The 19,418-nt window shown below is 34.6% G+C and overlaps 1 protein-coding gene and 1 long non-coding RNA gene across 8 annotated transcripts in view; both read left to right on the top strand.

Moving 5' to 3' along the window:
* The first annotated feature begins 4 nt into the window (after nt 1–4).
* Nucleotides 5–19,418, top strand: part of Rcor3 (REST corepressor 3) — a 44,116-nt gene continuing 24,702 nt past the window's right edge. The window contains exons 1-7 of one of the 7 annotated variants that reach the window (XM_048809428.1): nt 200–237; nt 6,871–6,948; nt 7,122–7,494; nt 9,509–9,561; nt 10,869–11,030; nt 12,564–12,688; nt 13,533–13,611. In XM_048809428.1, the coding sequence (XP_048665385.1) occupies nt 10,878–11,030; nt 12,564–12,688; nt 13,533–13,611 (357 nt within the window). In that variant the 5' untranslated portion in view covers nt 200–237; nt 6,871–6,948; nt 7,122–7,494; nt 9,509–9,561; nt 10,869–10,877. Of the gene's footprint in view, nt 238–6,870; nt 6,949–7,117; nt 7,495–9,508; nt 9,562–10,868; nt 11,031–12,563; nt 12,689–13,532; nt 13,612–19,418 lie in introns of those variants that run through there. The other 6 variants (XM_048809427.1, XM_015483679.2, XM_048809430.1 and 3 more) reach the window with 6 other exon arrangements.
* On the top strand, nt 13,621–18,675 carry LOC125618492. The gene is made up of 2 exons (XR_007349795.1): nt 13,621–16,040; nt 16,214–18,675. It is a non-coding gene; the product is annotated as an uncharacterized LOC125618492 (long non-coding RNA).

Here is a 19,418-nt window from a genome sequence, read left to right as displayed (position 1 = left end):
TCCCATCCGCTGCCATCTCCCGGACTGCCCCGAGTTAATATCTTCCCATCCACCGCCGCTTCTGTCCTTCCTACAGCAATTTTTATTTTTTTATTAAGTGTCTCTTAATTTTTATTTTTTTCTTCTTTTTTTATTTTTATTTTATTTTTTATTTTTTTATTTTTTGGCATTGCTTTGCAGATGTTGGGATGAGAGTCGGAGCTGAATACCAAGCTCGGATCCCTGAATTTGATCCAGGTAGATATATTTGCTTAAGGAAAATCTCGTCTCCCCTTTTCTGGGCTTGGTTTGGGGTGGCCGGGGTAGGGGTCCGGGTGTGGGGCTTGGGAAGGTTGTGGGGCTGGGTTGGGCTGGGCAGGGCAAGGGAAGGCATCTCTGGCGGAGAGGCTGTCAGGCTTGGCCGGGCAGTGACACAGGGCGTGTGGGCAGATGTGTGCATTGCAAGGTTAACATGGTTTCCTTTGGAGACCACTTGCCCGCTGATGGCATCGCCTTTCTGCCCCCGCAGCACGAAGCTGGGGTCGGGGTGAGTGGAGTCGGAGGAGTCCGAGGCCGGGGAAGCAGGGACTGCGGAGCCGGGGGCTGGAGGAGAGAGGGCGTACGGGCTACGTGTAGAGGAGCCTGCAAATGTCAGTTGCCACATAACCGGCCCCCGGGAACCCCTGGCCGTGCTCTGCAAGGACAGGCTGTGAAGGCCTGGGCGCCTGTCACCCGCCCAAGCCAAGGGCAAGCCCTGCCGACCCCCTTGCAGCCGGGATTGTCTCTTTTCTTTCTTTTTGGCTAGGTGGTGTGGCTTTGGCCGCGGCATCTCTGCGGAGTGTTGAAGCCGCGGAGGAAAAGGGGTGGGGGAAGGGAGTGGGGAGACGCCAGCGGCACACCTCGCTCTCCAGCCAGCCCTAGGAAGTCAGACCACAGGACAGTGGCTGCAGCTGCCAAGGAGACATTTTCTCCCCGAGCAGCCAGGTTCCAGCGTCCTCTGCCAACCCAGCTTGCGGGCTCCCAGTCTACTTTTCTCCAAACAGGCTCCCTCACGGTCACGGGATTTCAGCCTGCGCGGGGATTGGGCGAGAGTTCCGCATATGGAGGCGCCCTTGCTGGAGCCTCTCAGGAGTGGAGCGCGTTTTCTCCTCCCTACCCCGCCCAGACTCTCTTCAGTTCAGGCTTTAGACAGGCTTAGAAAAGCCCCCTCCCCTTTTTTCTTAGTTGTTCATTTTTTGCCCAGTGCCCATTCATATCAACATCGTGTCTGACTCTTGAATTATGTTAGATGTTAATAGTGCTTACTTGAATTTTCTAGAGGGAGACAGCATGTTTGTTTAATTATTAGATGGGGATGGATGTGTTCGTTTTCTTCCTCCCTGTTAGAACAGTGCAAAATTATATTTACCAACCATTTGAACAGTTTAGGTAGCAACTCTTCTCCCATGGGAAGAGGATAAAATAATCAGTGTTAAAAGGATTGTCAAGACAGTCTCTTATCCAGTAGGTGAAAACAATGTTAGAAGAGTGCTCACAAGATCTGGGTCGAAATGACATGACTGTTAGTTCATTTTATGCAAAGGCTATCAGTATGTGTACTGGTGGGTTTCAAGTATTCTTAAACATTTTTGTGAAACTGATTTTCCTATTCGTGTAACTAGTAGGTGAATGGCACTTGAACATCACCATGTACCTCAGGGTTTAGCTTGACATTTAGAAAAAGCATACCTTGGCTTTAGGATAGACTTAATTTACCTACTCTTGTTTTTGAGCTCTGAGCAAGTCATTGGCCTTCCTGAATCTGTTTGCCAAACTATTTTATGGTATTCTTGCCAGGATTAAATGATGGGGCATATGGCTCTTCTTATTCAGTAGATTAAATTTCATAATTATGAGAAATTGTTCTCAGTATATTTACACCTTTTTCACTTGGAACTTTCATTAGTACACTGTGCTTCTCTTGATATGATAAAGTTATTTCCAAATTAGAACTTAGCAGCCAGAATTATTTCATAAGTTAATAAGCATATCTTTTTGTCCCATTAGGTCAATGTGAGTAAACATTTGTTTCCTGTACAGGTTAATTAGGGGTTTTGTATTTAAGAACCAGACATCATACTGAAGTGAACTTATACTGTAAAGCGTTTTTTAAAAATAATAAACCATGGAATGAATTTCAAAATTTAAAGAATAATTCATTAAAACAAAATATTATTTAGGTGGTTTGACATGATGACTATTTGGACTAACCAACTTAATTGAACATACTTTGCTTATTTTGAACATAAGTAGAATAATCTCCAGTCCAAGCATACAATTAAAAAAACAATTACCATTTAGCCTTAGATAGGCTTTTCTGTTCTGACCTTAGGTCAGTTCTGCCAACTAAATGTATATTATCAATTTGTAGACATTTTTTAAACATAAATATATATATGTGTGTGTGTGTTATATAATTTTTTTTTTATTATTATTTATTTGTATGTGGTGCTGAGAATTGAACCCAGGGCCTCACACATGCTAGGCAAACGCTCCACCACTGAGCCACAACCCCAGCCCCAGACATTGTTTTAGTAAGGAAATATACTTTTTGCTGCTCTGTTTTATTCCAAGTGTGGAACTATACTTCAGAGTTTTCATTTTCTATCAATTCAAAATAATTAGGTGAGAATTTGCATTTTGAAAAGATAATAATGGAAGAGATACTTATTAACTTATGACAGAAATTGAGAAGTAGCTACACTATCCTTTTCTCCTACCATTTCATTCTGAGCATCTCATAAACCACTCAGCCCACCTTTGTGAAGATTATTCACCCATAACCCTAATAAGTCATCTGACAGAGAAAATTACTTAGGTACTGAAATTATTAAGATAAAATGTAGAAAAAATAAGATTATTTGTGAAGGGTATTTTTATTGAAAGATATGATGGTTGTGATAGAAATTGAGCACATAATGAATTTATCAATGACAAATAGTTAACTGATAAATTACTGATATGTAGATTTATGTTGGAAAACTAAAGTTAGGAGGTCAAGGACACTTTCTCTTTCTTAAGGAATCATTGCTAATAAAGTCTTTAAAATTTACAAACTAGATTTCTGATTATTTTTCAATCATTTACTAGTTCTTCCTTTTACTTAGTGGTCACTGACATCTTACTTCATGAAGAGTGGTTTTCCGTAGTGAATCTTAGCTCTGATCATATGCCATTAGTAAGGATGGTGATCTTAGGTGAACTATCTGACTTTTCTAGGCTTTAAATTTCTTATTCATAAAAGGGAGGTGTTAAGTGTATCACAAGATTAAGTGAAAATCAATGTATACACAATAGGAGTTTTCAAAATATTTTGCTTACATACCCATAAACATATTTTGGAGCAACAGATTCATATATTTTAAAGTTGACATCTCTTATTTGTAACTGAGTTTAAGTAATTGAAGAATGTTATCTGTGGTATATTAAATGCATCCATTAAATATACTTTATTGATATGATCTTTCTTATCTCTTTTGTAAAATACATTGGTAGATTCCTTAAAGTCTGAAAGTTTATATTATTCCTCTTTTGTCTTTGAAATCATTTCCATGCATTTTCCCCACAGAATTTTATCTTCCATAATATATTTGTATGCTTGGAAGTATTTTATTGATCACCTGCCCAACTTCTCTACTTCTCTTCACAATATGTCCAACTTTTTTTCATAATATATATTCTTGTGAACATAAGATGCTACGTGAATAGCTCTTCTGACTTGAAGTATTGCATCACTGATTAAAATTGTAGTTATATCTCAAAGGACGGTTTTGTTGATACCTTGTCTGGAACCCTTTAAGTTTTAAAATTCTGGTCGTTGTGTTCTTGTAATATTTGGAATGGATAAGACATTTGTTGTTTTGTTTAAGAGAAGGGCATTTTTTAAAGAGGGATGACAGAACTAGAAGGAGCACATAGTAATCCCCCAATATCTGCAGGGATATGCAATAACTTAAGGTAGGCCTTAGCAAACTCAAAATATTTTTTTTTTCCTTATTAAGTCAAGAACTTCCAACTTTCACTTAAAGTATTTTGTGACTTTCCTTTGGCATATTTGAATTGTCACTATTGCTATTATTGCACTTTGGGGACATTGTTAAGTAAAATAAGAGTTACCTGAATACAAGGACTGCAGTACTACTACAGTTAATCCGATAACCAGGACAGCTGCCAAGCTGTAGTGCATACAGCATAGATATGTGGGACAAAGTGGGGTGATTACATCCCAGAGAGGACTGAGTGGGACTGGGTGAGATTTCATGATGCTGCTCAGGGTGGTGTGCAGTTTAAAAATTATGAATTGTATATTTCTGAAAATTTTCACTCAGTATTTTTGGATCACAGTTACCATGGGAAGTGAAACCTCAGATAAGGGGGGACTACTTTATGTAACATAATTGACAGATGAGTTGTCAGGCAGATTGTCTTGGGAAAGAAAACAGTTCAAAGTCTGAAAATTAATTCCCTTAAAATTTATTTATTCTTATGTATCCCTGGGAGTCTTTGCTGACCCCAATTTAAAGTTGGTATATCAAGTATATTATTTAAAGCCTACTATATATAAATAGTAGAATTTTTTAAATATTCAGACTATCTCACTCTTCATTTTTTAAGTTCATTATTTAGTGTGTCTGTTCCATGATTTCCATCACAGTCCTTAATTTTAATACTTTAAAGGAAATCTAAAAAAACTTAGATTTTTTTTTTTTTTTACATATTTTGAAATTTGCTGTTGATAAGAAGTCTTAGCCTGTCAAATTGTATTATGGTTTCTTGGTTGTCCCCAGTAGCCTCATAAATTACCAACTGTGTTTAAAAGAGATCCAAGTGACTTCAAAAAATTAAGCTTTTAAATGTTTTATTTAAATACTGCTTTAACAGGCTATTTTCAGAACTGACATGGTACTACATAGTCTTAAAATTATGGTAGCTTTCAATATAGGTTTTGGTTTGCTTTTAATATATTCAGAAGATAATATTCTTCTAAGGCTTGATTACTTTGTTGGTGAATCAGGTTTGATTCTCACTATTTCTGAATGTGAAGATAGTATTTGGGTATGCTTTTAAATATTTTTACAGTTAAAATAAGCATTAAACTTATTTATATCCTTTAAGTATTTGTTTAGTGTAGTTTTTATACTAGAATGGGTAAAGCTTTATTGGATGCAAAGTTTTCTAAAGCATAATTATTTTAATAGGACAAGTTACTCTCTGAATAAGATGAGAAGTTAGAAAAACAAAAAAAGGTCATTTCAGTTATTCAGTCTTATTTTCAAAGGATGGGTGAGAGAATATTAGCCATTTGAGTTATATCCCCATGAGGTTTTACTTATTTATTTTAGGTAATGGTTGATAAGATGAGAAGAAGCCTTTCCAGGATAAAGAAGGGAACTTAAGTAAAAACTATCTTAAATAAACATGCCAGTAATATTAAGTCTTCTATAATGCTTATCATGTGTCTAGCACTTACATTAATTCAGTTTTTGAACAACTCTATGAAGTAGGTAAGTACTCAACATTGCTATTTTTAGAGATGAGGAAAACTGAGGCTCAGACTGATTATGTGGATATACCCAAGGAGACACAACTACCAAGTGTCAGAGCTAGGATTCAAATTCTGGGAGTCTGACTCTGATCCACTTGTGTAAACATCAGTTCTCTCTTGGACCTAGTTGACCCACATACAATTGAAAATGTTAGAGTCCAGGGTCAGGGAAACATTCTAAAATGCCTGATTAGGCATTTTCTGCTATCAGACAGAATTGCCCTCTACTCATACCCCTTTTAACCTCTGTGTCAAAAGAACTATTAGTCCCCACAGCTTAGATGCCAGTTTCTATCAGATCAAGCCCTTCATTACAATACTAGGAATTTGGGGGAAAACATGATTGATATTGCTCATGGGAAATTTTTTCTTTAAAAGTTCAACTTTTGTTTAATGAGATATAATTTACACTTTATGTAAGAGTGAGTTGCAAGGAAATGTATTTAATTGTTAAGCATGATATGCTATTAAGACTTGAGACAATGTATTTCATTTTCTATTATATATGATTTAACTGATGTTATTGTTAAAATCCATGTTAAAGGATTCAAGTTTAGGACATTCACCGGATTAGATTTTATTAAGTCAAGGCTTCTGACCAACATAGATAGAATTTCTGTTTTATTTCCATTGAATGGGTTGACTATTTTGCATTTGTATATGTAGGTATATTTATTTGTTTATTGGTACCAGGGATTGAACTCAGGGACACTTGAACACTGAGCCTCCGCCCCAGTCCTCTTTTGTATTTAATTTAGAGACAGGGTCTCATTGAGTTTCTTATTCTTAGGGCCTGACTTTTGCTGAGGTTGGCTTTGAACTCATGATCCTCCTGACTCAGTTCTTGAGCCACTGGGATTACTGGTGTGTGCCACCACGCCCAGCTTGCATTTATATTTTTACATGGGAGTCTGACAGAAGCAGACACTACTATTTAAAAAATTACAGCAATCTTGGCCGATTTAGAGTGGGACAAAACAATACCTGAGGTATTCTCTCTACTTTAAAAATTCAGAATTCTTAGTGATGATTCCTAATATATGTAGTAATATGTAGAAGGTTGAATCAGATTCTGTTAGGAAATAGGAATATGTAATCTACTTCAGAAAGTCTTTTTAATTTAAGTTGGCTAAGCAGCAGAATTTGCAAAATTTCCTGTTATCATAAATGGATATCACTGTCTTTAAATGTATTTTTCTTCTCTTTGTTTTCCTATACTTTCTTTGTCCACCTTTGCAGGTAATGTTACACTTACTTTCAATGTAAATAAATTGCATAATATTCAAAGTAATTAATTTTTTCCCCAGGTGCTACAAAGTACACAGATAAAGACAATGGAGGGATGCTTGTATGGTCTCCATATCACAGTATCCCAGATGCCAAATGTAAGTTTTCTGAGATTGAACATTAAGGTTAACAGGGATCTATCAGCCAGTTCAAAATGCAACTTATGTTTGTTTTTGAGTCTTTTAGATTCTTATAAGAAAACAATTTTGTTGTTGTTTTTTTTTTTTAATGGAGGTTGTTATATTAGAATGTTTTTCCTTTTGAAAGATAGTGGGTTGATCATTCCAAGTTGTGTCAGGCCCATGAAGAATGAAAAACCTAGGATCTGATGGCATTGCTGCTTAAATCCTCAAGCAGGGGAGGGAGTTACTATATAGACCTCTGCACAGGCTTTTCCTCAGTATATGGAGCTGTAAAGAAATGCCTTCAAACTTCAAAGAGCCCACTATCATTACCATTTTAAAGAGGAAAGGGGAAAGGACTGACTTCAGCAGCCATCAGGTCATCTTTGTGCTCTCCATTTCTGGACGGAGACCTTCTGGATCATTGACCATGCACTTCTTGAATCATGGTGTGGCTTTAGACTTCAATGTGATGTAGCGGACCTGATCCTTTGCGGCACATCAGATATAGGAAACGTGCAGGTAACAACACTAAGATCCCCGTCCCTCCATTCAGTTATCATTGAACTTATTAAATAACAACAGCAACAGCAACACTGAACAGACATTCTAGAAGCTATAAAATAGCTTGTCTTTTTAAAATATTTACTAACATCATAAAGATGTATCATGCTTTCAGTGTCAAGAAAATTAATGATGTCCTATGTATCATGTGCATAGTAAGTCTAATCATGCTTATTGATGCAATAAGAAAACTAAAAATTGAAAACTGAGTATACTTTTGCATACCTGATAATTCTTCCTATTTAAGAACTCTAGAATACCAGCTAAAGGTCTAGCTGGTAATCTAGGAATATGTTCTTTTGTGGCATTCTTAATTGAAAACATGAAATTGTTCATTTGGTCTGGAGTTGTGTACTGAGAATTTGAAAGATTGGGTTTCTCAGGTTTAATTCTCATTAAAGGCAAAGGTTTTCATTCACAAAAATCATCAGGGTGTCATTGCATTTTGCTGTTTTAGCCTTGTTTTATACAGTGGTGCACTTCTTAGAAAAGTGGAAAACAAAATCCAGAAAGCTAGCATGACCTTAGTAGTGTGGTGTCCATTTAGAATATCCAGTAAAGGTCTAGGGCAGTGATCTTAAATCCTGGATGTGCATGTGAATCATTTCGGAAACTTTCTTTTAAGAGTACTGATGTCTAGCATTCCTCTTAAACCAATTAAATCTAAATATTCACAGGTGAAGCCTGGGCATCTTACTTTTTAAAAGCTTCCACACTGATTCTAATACATAGCCAGGGTTGAGAACCACTGGTTGGTTGGTATTGGTTAGTTTTCTATCTATAGAACTATAAAATACTTTTATTAAATTTAATCAGCATATATTTAGATGTAATGTATTTAAATGCTGTGGATTCTAAGCAAAATGTAATATTTGGATTTTTTGCACCAAAAATTTATACTGGGGGAGCTAATAGTAGCATCCATAAAAAATAGTTGCTGTTATAATGGCATATTGTTATATAGCACAATATTAAACTGTACTGACCAATATTAGTAGCAGATTCTTAAATACTTAAAATGATGTGCCAAATGCTGCTCTAAGCACTTCCCATATATTAACTCATTTAATTGTAAGAGGAAGGCATTATTTTTGTCACCATTTTGGGGGGTGGGGACTTGAGGTAAACAAGGTCAAGTTACTTGACCAAGTCAGAAAACTTGGTAATCAGAAAATCAAGCCTAGGTAGACTAGTTATTTCAGGACCGAAATTTATAACCACTGCTTCTGAGAAGTATGTTTAAGGAAGTATAAAGGGTTAAGAAGAAGTGATGGTTTGGACTTCACATAAAACCAAGTCCTGAATTTGGCATATTTCTTAGCAGTGAGGCCTTGAAATAGCCAGTATCATCGTTAAAACTGCTTAAGTGAAGAATTTGTTAACTTAATTACATATGAAGGATGAATGAAAATGAAATATTCAGATTCTCTTTATATAACAAGCAGGGAAAACTGAAGAAAATTTCAGAAATACTGAAGCATACTTAAATTTGTTATTATTCTATAGAACTGGCAAAATCATAGGTAAATCATCTTTTATACAACAATCAGAAATGGGATTGTAAAGGCTTTGAGCCAACTCTAAAACATGAGAAAGGGTTTTAAATAGTTAAGTTTCAAATGAAGAGTAATAGAAAAATCCAGAATTTGTTTTAGCATTTACATTGTAATTAAATTCTGTTGTCTACTCACAGATTGGTATTTTTCTGCATATAAAAATAATTGTACTGATTCCATTGAATTTAATAAGTGTATGATATATGGTCAAAGAGATGGCATACTAAATAAAATTTTAAACCAGGCAAACCTCTGATCCTGTTTATATAAGTCTCTTTTTGTAACATTTTGTGGAAGATGGATTTGGCTACTTTTTTGCCCCAGAAAAAATAAAGTATTTTGTCGTGTTTAAAAAAATAACATACATGGGCATATTAAGTAAATGAAAATAATTATCTAACATTGTTTCATTACAGTGGATGAATATATTGCAATTGCAAAGGAAAAACATGGCTACAATGTTGAACAGGTATAGAGAATTTATTTATTTATTTATTTATTTATTTTAAGATGTGGGTTCTTATTATGTTGACCAGGCTGGTCTAAAACTCCTGGGCTCAAGCAGTCTTTCTTCCTTGGCCTCCTTAGTAACTGGAACTATAGGCATGCACCATTGTACTCTGCTTGGAAATAGATTCTTAAATCTCATTTCAACTAAGTAGCATTTCATCTTTTATCAGAATCAACAGTAAAATTTTGATTTAGAGAAAATTTTAGGTAGATTTGTTTTAGAGAAAATTTAGGTAGATTTGTTTTTAGAGAAGTGAGAAAGGTAAAGCATTTATAACCTGGGTTATCGAGGACTAACTATAGTCTGGCATGGTAAATTAATATTATTTTATTGAGGTGTTTATCTGTATATCTAAGCTTCTTATTTAACTTTTTTTTTGTGGTGCTGGGGATTGAACCCAGGGCCTTATGCATGCAAGGCAAGCACTCTACCAATTAAGCTATTTTTCCAGCCCCTTATTTAACTTTTTTATGCTGTATCTCTTTTTAAAGTCTTCAAAGATTTATCCCCTAAAGGAGTTGGCCTACTACTTAACAATAGAGTGGAAAGTTATAGAAATTTTAGAAATTGGCCATTTTAGGCTTATGACTTAGTGACTAAGAATATTACTTATATGCCTTCTAATAATTCTATATGTATATATTATGATAATAATATAACTTTTAAAAATATGTAATAAAATATTTGTTAAAATTGCAGGGGAAGTTCAATTCTTGGAAGTGTTTAGCCTATCTATACTTCTAAGTATTTCTCTACTAAGTCCCAACTGAATATTTCTGATTTTGTGTTAAAATTGATAGTTTCATTCAAGTATTGATATACTTGATATTTTCCTTTTAGTATATTTTTTTCTATACATTGACAAATTAATAAGTGTGGTGGTGTAAAAACCATGGTATAAGCCTATAAATCTGCTTTAGAAATTAAAGTTATCCTCAGCTCACTCTTTTTCTTAGATTGTGCAGCAAATATGGTATGTATGAATATTCATTGTTCTGACACGCTGATTTAAAAGAAAATAATTTTTTAGATGATGCAGCAAATATGGGATGTATGAACATTTGCTGTTCTGGGGCTCTGATTTACAAGAAATAAACAAAACAAGGTATGCTACCTGGGTACCTCTGATTAAAAGCCCTAAACTGTGACTATATCTTCAGTTGAAGTCATAGGCTTAATATTTTTATCTAATTTGTGTTTAACTTTTTTAAATGTGATAGAACATAAGTCCATTAAAACCAAAGAGGAATGATTTCTCTTCAAAGGCACTTGGCATGTTGTTTTGGCATAAACATAACATTGAGAAGTCCCTTGCTGATCTCCCTAATTTCACTCCCTTTCCGGATGAGTGGACAGTTGAAGATAAAGTCCTATTTGAACAAGCCTTTAGTTTTCATGGGAAGAGCTTTCACAGGATTCAACAAATGGTATGGTGATTTTGGTCTTTCTGCAATTCATACCTGAATGACATCTTATGCTACTATTGAATACTTCCTAATTAGTGAATATAAAAAAAATTTCCAACTTTTAATTTTAAATTATTTAAAAATAGGTATATTTCCATATCGTACTATTTTCTAAAACCATTCATGCATGACAGTTGTGTGCTTTTTCTATTTAATAAATTAGTTTTTGTTTTGACTTAAATTTTATGTGGTGATAGTTAGAAGTATGTTTGTTCTCAGAGGAAAAAATCATAATTTCAACTTTATTTTTAAATGTTCATTTTATGACATTAGAATTAGTTCTTAAATTTTTAATGTATCAATGTCTGAGAAATTATTGATTAAACTAATTTAGCCAAAGTGAATAAAAATTAGATGATATTTGTAAATATTTCTAGACATCTTCCATAACTGAAGAGTACATTTTTGGGGGAAGTTTGAGTGATCCTTGCTTGCCAGTATAACATTTGAGTGTATGATAATTAACTTTGATATTCAAAGACTTTATTCCATGACTAAACTCTGCATTATTTACCATGTTAAGACCTGGATTTAAAACCAAGTGATTCAAAAAGTTCAATATTAAGAACCGAACTAGCTCTTCTTATTTCTTTATTTTATTTATTTATTTATTTATTTATTGTAACAGGGACTGAACTCAGGGTACTAAAGCCACATCCGCAGCCCTATTTGTATTTTTTTATTTAGAGACAGGGTCTCACTGAGTTGCTTAGTCCCTCACTTTTGCTGAGGGTGGCTTTGAACTTGAAATCCTCCTGCTTCAGCTTCCCAATCTGCTGGGATTCCAGACATGCACCACCATGGCTGGCTGGAGCTAGCTCTTAAAAACATTTTGCTAAATGAAAGGAAGCCATACTCAAAAGACCATATGCTGTATGAGTCCCTTTATATGAAAATGTTTAGAATAGGCAAATCCATAGAGACAGGAAGTAGACTCGTGGTTACCAGGGAGGAAAGAATAAGGAATGGCTCCTAATGGGTATAGGATTTCTTTTTGAGGTTAGAAAATGTTATGGAATTAGATAGCGGTAAAGTACAACTTAGTGAATATACTAAAAACCACTGAGCTGTTCACTTATTTTTGACTTTTATGGTACTTTAATTATATTAAAAATTTTCAATTTATAGAAACGATAAAGAATTGAGTGGGTCTTTAGATGATATACTATTATATGTTTAAAATTAATACTGAATACTAATATGGCTATGCTGCAACTTCTGGGGACATTCTAAGTTAATTTGTGACATTCTTCCATCCACCTCCCTCAACCCAGAACAAACTTTAATATTCAGAAATGTCAGTGATATTAGTGTGGTGCGGTACCATGATTTGAACAATACTTTTTAACTCTTATAATTTATAAAGATACCTATGAAGTATTTTTCATTTGTGTCTTTATTATCAAAGAACAATATCAGTGATACTCATCTTGTTAATCAAATTTCATGGATTAAACTTGGAATATCAACATTCTTTGTTTTGTTTTCTTTAAGCTTCCAGATAAGACAATTGCAAGCCTCGTAAAATATTACTATTCTTGGAAAAAAACCCGTTCTAGAACAAGTTTGATGGATCGTCAAGCTCGTAAACTAGCCAATAGACATAATCAGGGTGACAGGTAGGTTTAATGCTCGTTTGCAGTTATACTTTTAAAGACATAGCATTGGATCACTTCTGTTTTTAAGGCAAAAAATTAGCACAACAGATTTTAAGTATCTCCTATCCTTACATTCATGTTTCTGCTCTGATAGGAAAAGCCAAGTGGTCAGGAGTCTTAATAGTAAGAACTCCGTTGAACTCTTTTAAGTATAATTACCAATGTTTCCTTTTAGTTTTTGGTTTTGGTACTGGGTACATTCCCATCCCTTTTTATTTTTACTTTTTATTTTGAGGGTCTCACTATGTTGCTTTAGGAACCCACTAAATTGCTGAGACTGGCCTCAAACTTGTGATCCTCCTGCCTTAACCTCCCCAAGTCGCAGAAATTACAGGCATGTGGAACCACGCTAAACTCCCTTTCGGTATTGATATACTCAATACATATATTAAGAATATATTTTGAGGATGATGTCCTTTCAACAATTACCTGCGTAACTGAAGACTTCATTATTATGACTGTAACTTAGTGGTAGTATAAAATCATTTTGTTTCCTGGTTTTTGTCTGTTTTTACTCTCTAGCCAGCTGAAATTGTAAGTATTGTATCAAACTATATGTATTTTCTTTCCTATTGAACCTTTGGTTTTTTAACTATAAATGTTGCTAAAATTATTCTGTAAGCTTCAAAGGATTAATGTTTCTAAAAACTGAAGGAATTAAAGTATGAACTCATCTTCCCAACAAGAAGTCTCATTCTATTGAAGAATATTTAGTAAAATTATTAGGTGATAGATCAGCTTGATAAGAGCACTGGAATAAAAGGAAAAAAAAAGAATTAAATGTCCTAATCTTTGTTTATTTCAGTGATGATGATGTGGAAGAAACACACCCAATGGATGGGAATGATAGTGATTACGATCCTAAAAAAGAAGCCAAAAAAGAGGTATGATCATTAGAAGTTCTTATAATTTCTCTACAAATCCACTATAAAAGAATGAGTAGTACTTCATATTAAGAAAAAATTTTTATATAATGATTTAGGGGATAGTAAATATCAGTGCCAATTAGAGGGTTTTGGAAATACAGTAATATCAAAAACCTCAGTTAACCAATGTTTTAAATAATTGGGGACATCTCCTTTAGTCAGAGATACAAACCCACTGCCAAAATCCCCAGCCTTTAATACATAGAAAAGAAATAAAACTACCCTTAGTTGATATATGTAAAATTAAACTTTCTGATTTTGTTCCTGGTTTTCCTTGGAAACGTTTTGCTTCTTTTATGTTATAGCAAATTAGAAAGTAGTAGCAGGTATACTGACAGCAGGGGAAATTGAAAGCTGTCTCAAAGAAGAGGTGGAAGAATACCCAACTAAAAAAATACTCATATACCTCAATATGATGATGATAATGATAACTTAAAATAACATTAAGAAAAGGCTAAATTGGTATACATGTTCTGTTGAATAAGGCAAGAAATTTTGTGGTTGTGAAAATAGTTTAATGTTGATTGTTAAAGGATTATGAGATATAGGCAGCTTTGAAGTAACTTTGAAATTGGAGACCTGAGTTTGTTCAATCTTGTCATATGCTAAATGTGTGACCTCATCTAATTGAATGACTGCCACTCCCTTGAACTCAGTTTCATGGCCCATTCTGGTTCTTGTCAGCACTAACTCTTTCATTAATAAAATTTTTAAAATCTTACTCTACTTCAACTTGATGTTTTACTATTCTTTCTACTGCTAAATATTCTCAAAGTTCCTTGATTCCTTCATTTTCCTCCAAATCTGCCTTGCCTTTATTTCTTCAAGCCATAGATTCAGTGAATAATTACTAAAATTGCTTTCTTCCCCATTTCTTCAACTTCCCGTTTCCTCTTCCCATACACGTCCCATAGGCTTGTAAATCCAATATGCTGAATCAGTTGCGTTCTTGAGAGGCATTGCAGGAGAAAAATGACAACATTATGCAGATTTTTGTTACTACCAAAAACAGCTTCCAATATCACGGAAATATTTAATGCCTCTCAAATTTTAACTTCTCAGTTTTTTCTTTGGTAAAATGAAAAGAATAGGATTGTTTTGAAGAATACAGGGACAGTGGATCTTGAATACCAGTGGCTATTGTTTTATTATCCAGGCAACTCTTTTGAACAATTATCCCTTTCTTCACCTTGCCTGAAAGCCCTGACCACCTAGAATACTTGGCAGATTATTTCATGGAGAAAATAACATGCAGATGCTGCCTTGCATTAGAGCTGTTCCCTTAAATTCTGCCCATTTCATCTTAACTGTGTTTGTGTGTAAAACATCATATTACATTTAGTTTATTTTGTCCACTAAAATATGAGCTCTTTGAACTCACAGGAACTGAGTTATTCATAAGTTATTCATCTTATAGCCCCCAGCACTTCATGTAGTATCTGATATATAGCAGATATTCAATAAATGTTTGTTGAATGAACATTCTTGTGCCTGAATGCCTCTCTCTCACACTATCAAAGTTTTCTACTCTTGTTCTATATAGTTTCACTGCTTGTTTGATCCTCTCCATCCCTTCCTATCTATTCCAGACTTTGTTCATCAGACTTTCTTCATCAGTTATCCCTTCTCTTAACCATATTTCCACTACAGCCCAGATGTTTAAGTCTTCCATTTAAAAGTATAACCATCTCTCAACCAGTCTAGAAAGAACTATACTTCTGTCCCACCACTTCAATGAAACTGCCAGCACAGGTAACCAAAGACCTCTAACTGCCACATCCAGTGATTGATTACTCATTGTATTCTTGTGCTTTTTATCAAATTTCATGTTTTTGACCCTTCTCTTCTTGAAAACTCTTTTACTTTTGTAACATCTTCCTCTGATTTCTGTTTCTCTTGTTAACCATGTGTCTTAGTTTTTCTGACATTCTTCCTGCTTTCTTATTTACTGTATTCATTTTGTCACTGTCTTTCTTAAATAATTGTGAATTTTGTCCATCTCTTCTCTGAATTATCACAACTGTTTTTTGTCCTATTGCAGTCCATTGTTTACCTTGTTGTCAAAGCAGTCTTTTTAAAACTGAATCTGCTCCTTGCAACCTTTCTATGGATTTATCTATAGGATCAAACTAACTCTCCAGTTAGGCATACCTGACCTACCCTATATATTTCAAATTGACAGTGTCTTAATTTCCTTGCTTTTGTCCTGTTGTTATTTTGGTCCCCTTTTTCTGGAATTTCTTTTCTACCCAAATCTTCCCAGGAAATTTCTTACAACTCTACAAGATGTAGCTCTTTAATGAAATCTTCTTGTGCCTTATCTTGAACTGACAACCTCCTTATTTTTCTTAAATCTGTTGCAGTGCTGATTGCTCTGATCAGAATAGGTTTATTCTTTTTTTTTTTTTTAGAGAGAGAGAGAATTTTTTTAATATTTATTTTTTAATTTTCGGCAGACACAACATCTTTGTTTGTATGTGGTGCTGAGGATCGAACCCGGGCCGCACGCATGCCAGGCGAGGGCTCTACCGCTTGAGCCACATCCCCAGCCCCAGAATAGGTTTATTCTTTATCCCCCTATACCATCCCCACCTGCCTATCCCTGGTTAGTAAGTTCTAAGAACTTTGTTTTCTCTTTTTACTCCCAGAGCCTGTCAGATAGTAAGCATTTGGTGAAATTATTATAATGAATGAGAATACATTTTATAAATACAATTACTATACATACATACATACATATATATATACTGTTTTGCCCAACTATGCAAGATGATGTATACTCATTTGTTGTTGTTGTTTGAGGGGATTGTTTTTGTTTTGTTTTTGCCTGTGTTCTCATCCTTTTAGCAAACAGTATGAGATGAATGTGAGTTTAAATGCATTAAAAAAGATATGTTAGGGCTGCATTCCAGATCTAGCACTATATGTCAGGAGCTTCGTTGCTCTTTCAAAAATTATAGAGTACATGCCTGTAATCCCAGCAGTTTGGGAGGCTGAGGCAGGAAGATCACAATTTCAAAGCCAGCCTTAGCAACTTAGTGAGGCCCTAAGCAACTCTAAATAAAAATGATAGGAATACTAGGCAGGGAAGTACTACATTATGGCTTTTAACATAAATCTTTGTTCTTGCTATTGCCTATTGTTAACATACTACATAGAAGGTTTTTAGACTTTTAAAAATTGTGAACTATATGTATGATAGTATATATACAGTTTAAAAAATAGTAAACACCAGTCTATCCATCCCTGATCTTAAGAAATAGAAGTCTTTTGTGTATATTTCCTCAACTGCATACCCATTCCCTTCTCTCCAGGGGGAGTCTCCATCCAGAATTTTTTAAATTATTCACTCCATTATATCATGTATATATGTATCTGTGATTAATTATCATTTGGTTTTGTCTATTTCAAACTTTATTTAATTAGAATCATATGAAATGTTTTAAGACTTGCTTTTTGTTATTTTGGCAATTAATTTTCATTGCTATATTATAGTGTTCCATTGTATACATATTCTATAGCCTATCTATTACTCTATTTTAGGAAATGATGGGCATCATTTCCAGTTGTTAGTATGAGTAATGCTAATAGGAATATGTCCTTGGCCAGGCGTGGTGGTACACATATGTAATCCTAGCAACTAAGAAGGCTGAGACAAAAGGATCACAAGTTTCCAGCCTGGGCAACTTAGTGAGACTCTGTCTCAAAATAAAACAAAGAAAGGGCTGGGTATGTAGCTAAGTAGTAAAATGTCTCTGGGTTCAATCCTCACTACTACAAAAAGAAAAAAGTCCTGAATGCACATGTATAAGGGATCCTTTGGGATAGTAATTTTCATCAAGGTTTAGTATTGCCCCCATTAGAAGCATTTAGAAATTATGGAGGTATGTTTTGTTCTCACAGTGATCATAGGGCACCATTGTCATGGAGTGGGCAAGAGTAAGGGATAACAGCTGTCCTAAAGTGCCCCAGGATTGTTAGAAGTGGGATTACTCTCTTTTAGGGCATAGCCATATCTGGTTTTCCTAGATAATGACAAAATATTTTCCATATTTGATAATACTTCATTGAACTGTGAGAGCACTCATTGTTTGTTTCCTTGCCCATACTTGATTTGATCAGATTTAAAATGTTACAAATCTGGCAATAAGAGATTTATCTCACTGGACTCTCATTTATCAGATAATTAATGAGGCTGAACATTTTTCCATTTGTTTATTGGCTATTATGCATTTTTAAGTACTTTTTGTATTTTTACTACTGTATTGGACGTTTTTCTTTTTTGTCTTAAAGACAGAAAATATGAATTATTGCACATTCTGGATATCAGTCCTTTTAGTTAATGTATTGCAAAGATCATTTAGCAGTTTGTATTTGATCTTTTTATTCTCTACAGACTTAGATAAACAACTGTTTTATCAAAAGCATGTCAAGTTTCAAATTTCTATATTCTTTTGTATTGTTTTGAAAGTTTTCCTTGTTGCATTTAAGTTCTTAAGCTAATAGTAAATTATGTAAGGTAGAGATCCATTATTATTATTTTTAATATGGAAGTGATTCTATCTTTTTCAGCTAGTCTGCAATACAAGCTTTATCATATATGTCATATATGAGGCTTCTATATATGCATGACTCTGTGTTGTACTCCTCTTGTCAGTTAAATATCCCTTGTCAAGTCTACATTGTCCCACTCACTATAGTTTACTTTTTTGAATCTTTTTTTTTTTAAGAGAGAGAGAGGAGAGAGAGAGTTTTTTAATATTTATTTTTTTCAGTTTTCGGTGAACACAACATCTTTATTTTATTTTTATGTGGTGCTGAGGATCGAACCCAGCGCCCCGTGCATGCCAGGCTAGCGCGTTACCGCTTGAGCCACATCTCCAGCCCACTGTTTTGAATCTTGATAGCTATCAGAAAGTTCCACTACTTGGTTTTTCTTTTTTTTTTTTTCAAACATTTATTTTTTAGTTATAGTTGTACACAATATCTTTATTTATATGGTGCTGAGGATTGAACCCAGGGCCTCGCACATGCTAGGTGAGCACTTTGCCGCTGAGCTACAGCCCCAGCCCGGTTTTTCTTTTTAAGTAATAAGTTCCTTAGCTATTTTTGGGCCCTTGTGCTTCAAGTTTGTCACATCCCTAGGACAGCCTTACTAGATGTTGCATTGACTATGTATAGAAATAGGAGAAAAGAAACCTTTTATAATATACTTATGGATTATTTTAGATTCCCTATGTAGAGATTTATGTTACTTGAAAATAATAGCAATTTTTTTTTTCTTTGCAGTCATTATCCTTATTTCTTTTACTGGTTAAAATCACCAGTGTAATACTGAGTAGATGTTATTTGTTTTTAGTCTTGATTTTAGAAAGAATGATTTTTATATTTCTACATCAAGTAGGATGTTTTGGCTCATTCCCATTGCTAATAGTTGATGGTAGCTATTGGTTGGAACAGTTCATGTGGACTCTGTAAACTGGTCGTCTTTGAGTGTCTGTTGGGCTTCTTAACGGAATGGTGGCAATTAATCCCTAAAGCACTGTGTGGCTACCCAGCTTGCCCAGCCTTGGAAATTACTCGGTGTCACCTCTACTGCATTCTGTTGCCTATAGATGAATCATCAGAGTTTTCCCAGACACAAGGGAGGGGTCATAAATCCCTGCTTCTCAGTGGCAGGAATGTTGAAGAGTTTGCTCACATGTTTTAAACCAAGATAAGAATATGCAATTTTCAAAAATATTTTTCCATGTGTTCTTAAGAAT

The sequence above is a fragment of the Marmota marmota genome, unplaced genomic scaffold (genome assembly GCF_001458135.2).
Source record: "Marmota marmota marmota unplaced genomic scaffold, marMar, whole genome shotgun sequence".
NCBI lineage: Eukaryota > Metazoa > Chordata > Mammalia > Rodentia > Sciuridae > Marmota > Marmota marmota.
The sequence above is the reverse complement of the archived record's forward strand: the minus strand, read 5'-3'. Positions and strand labels throughout refer to the sequence as shown.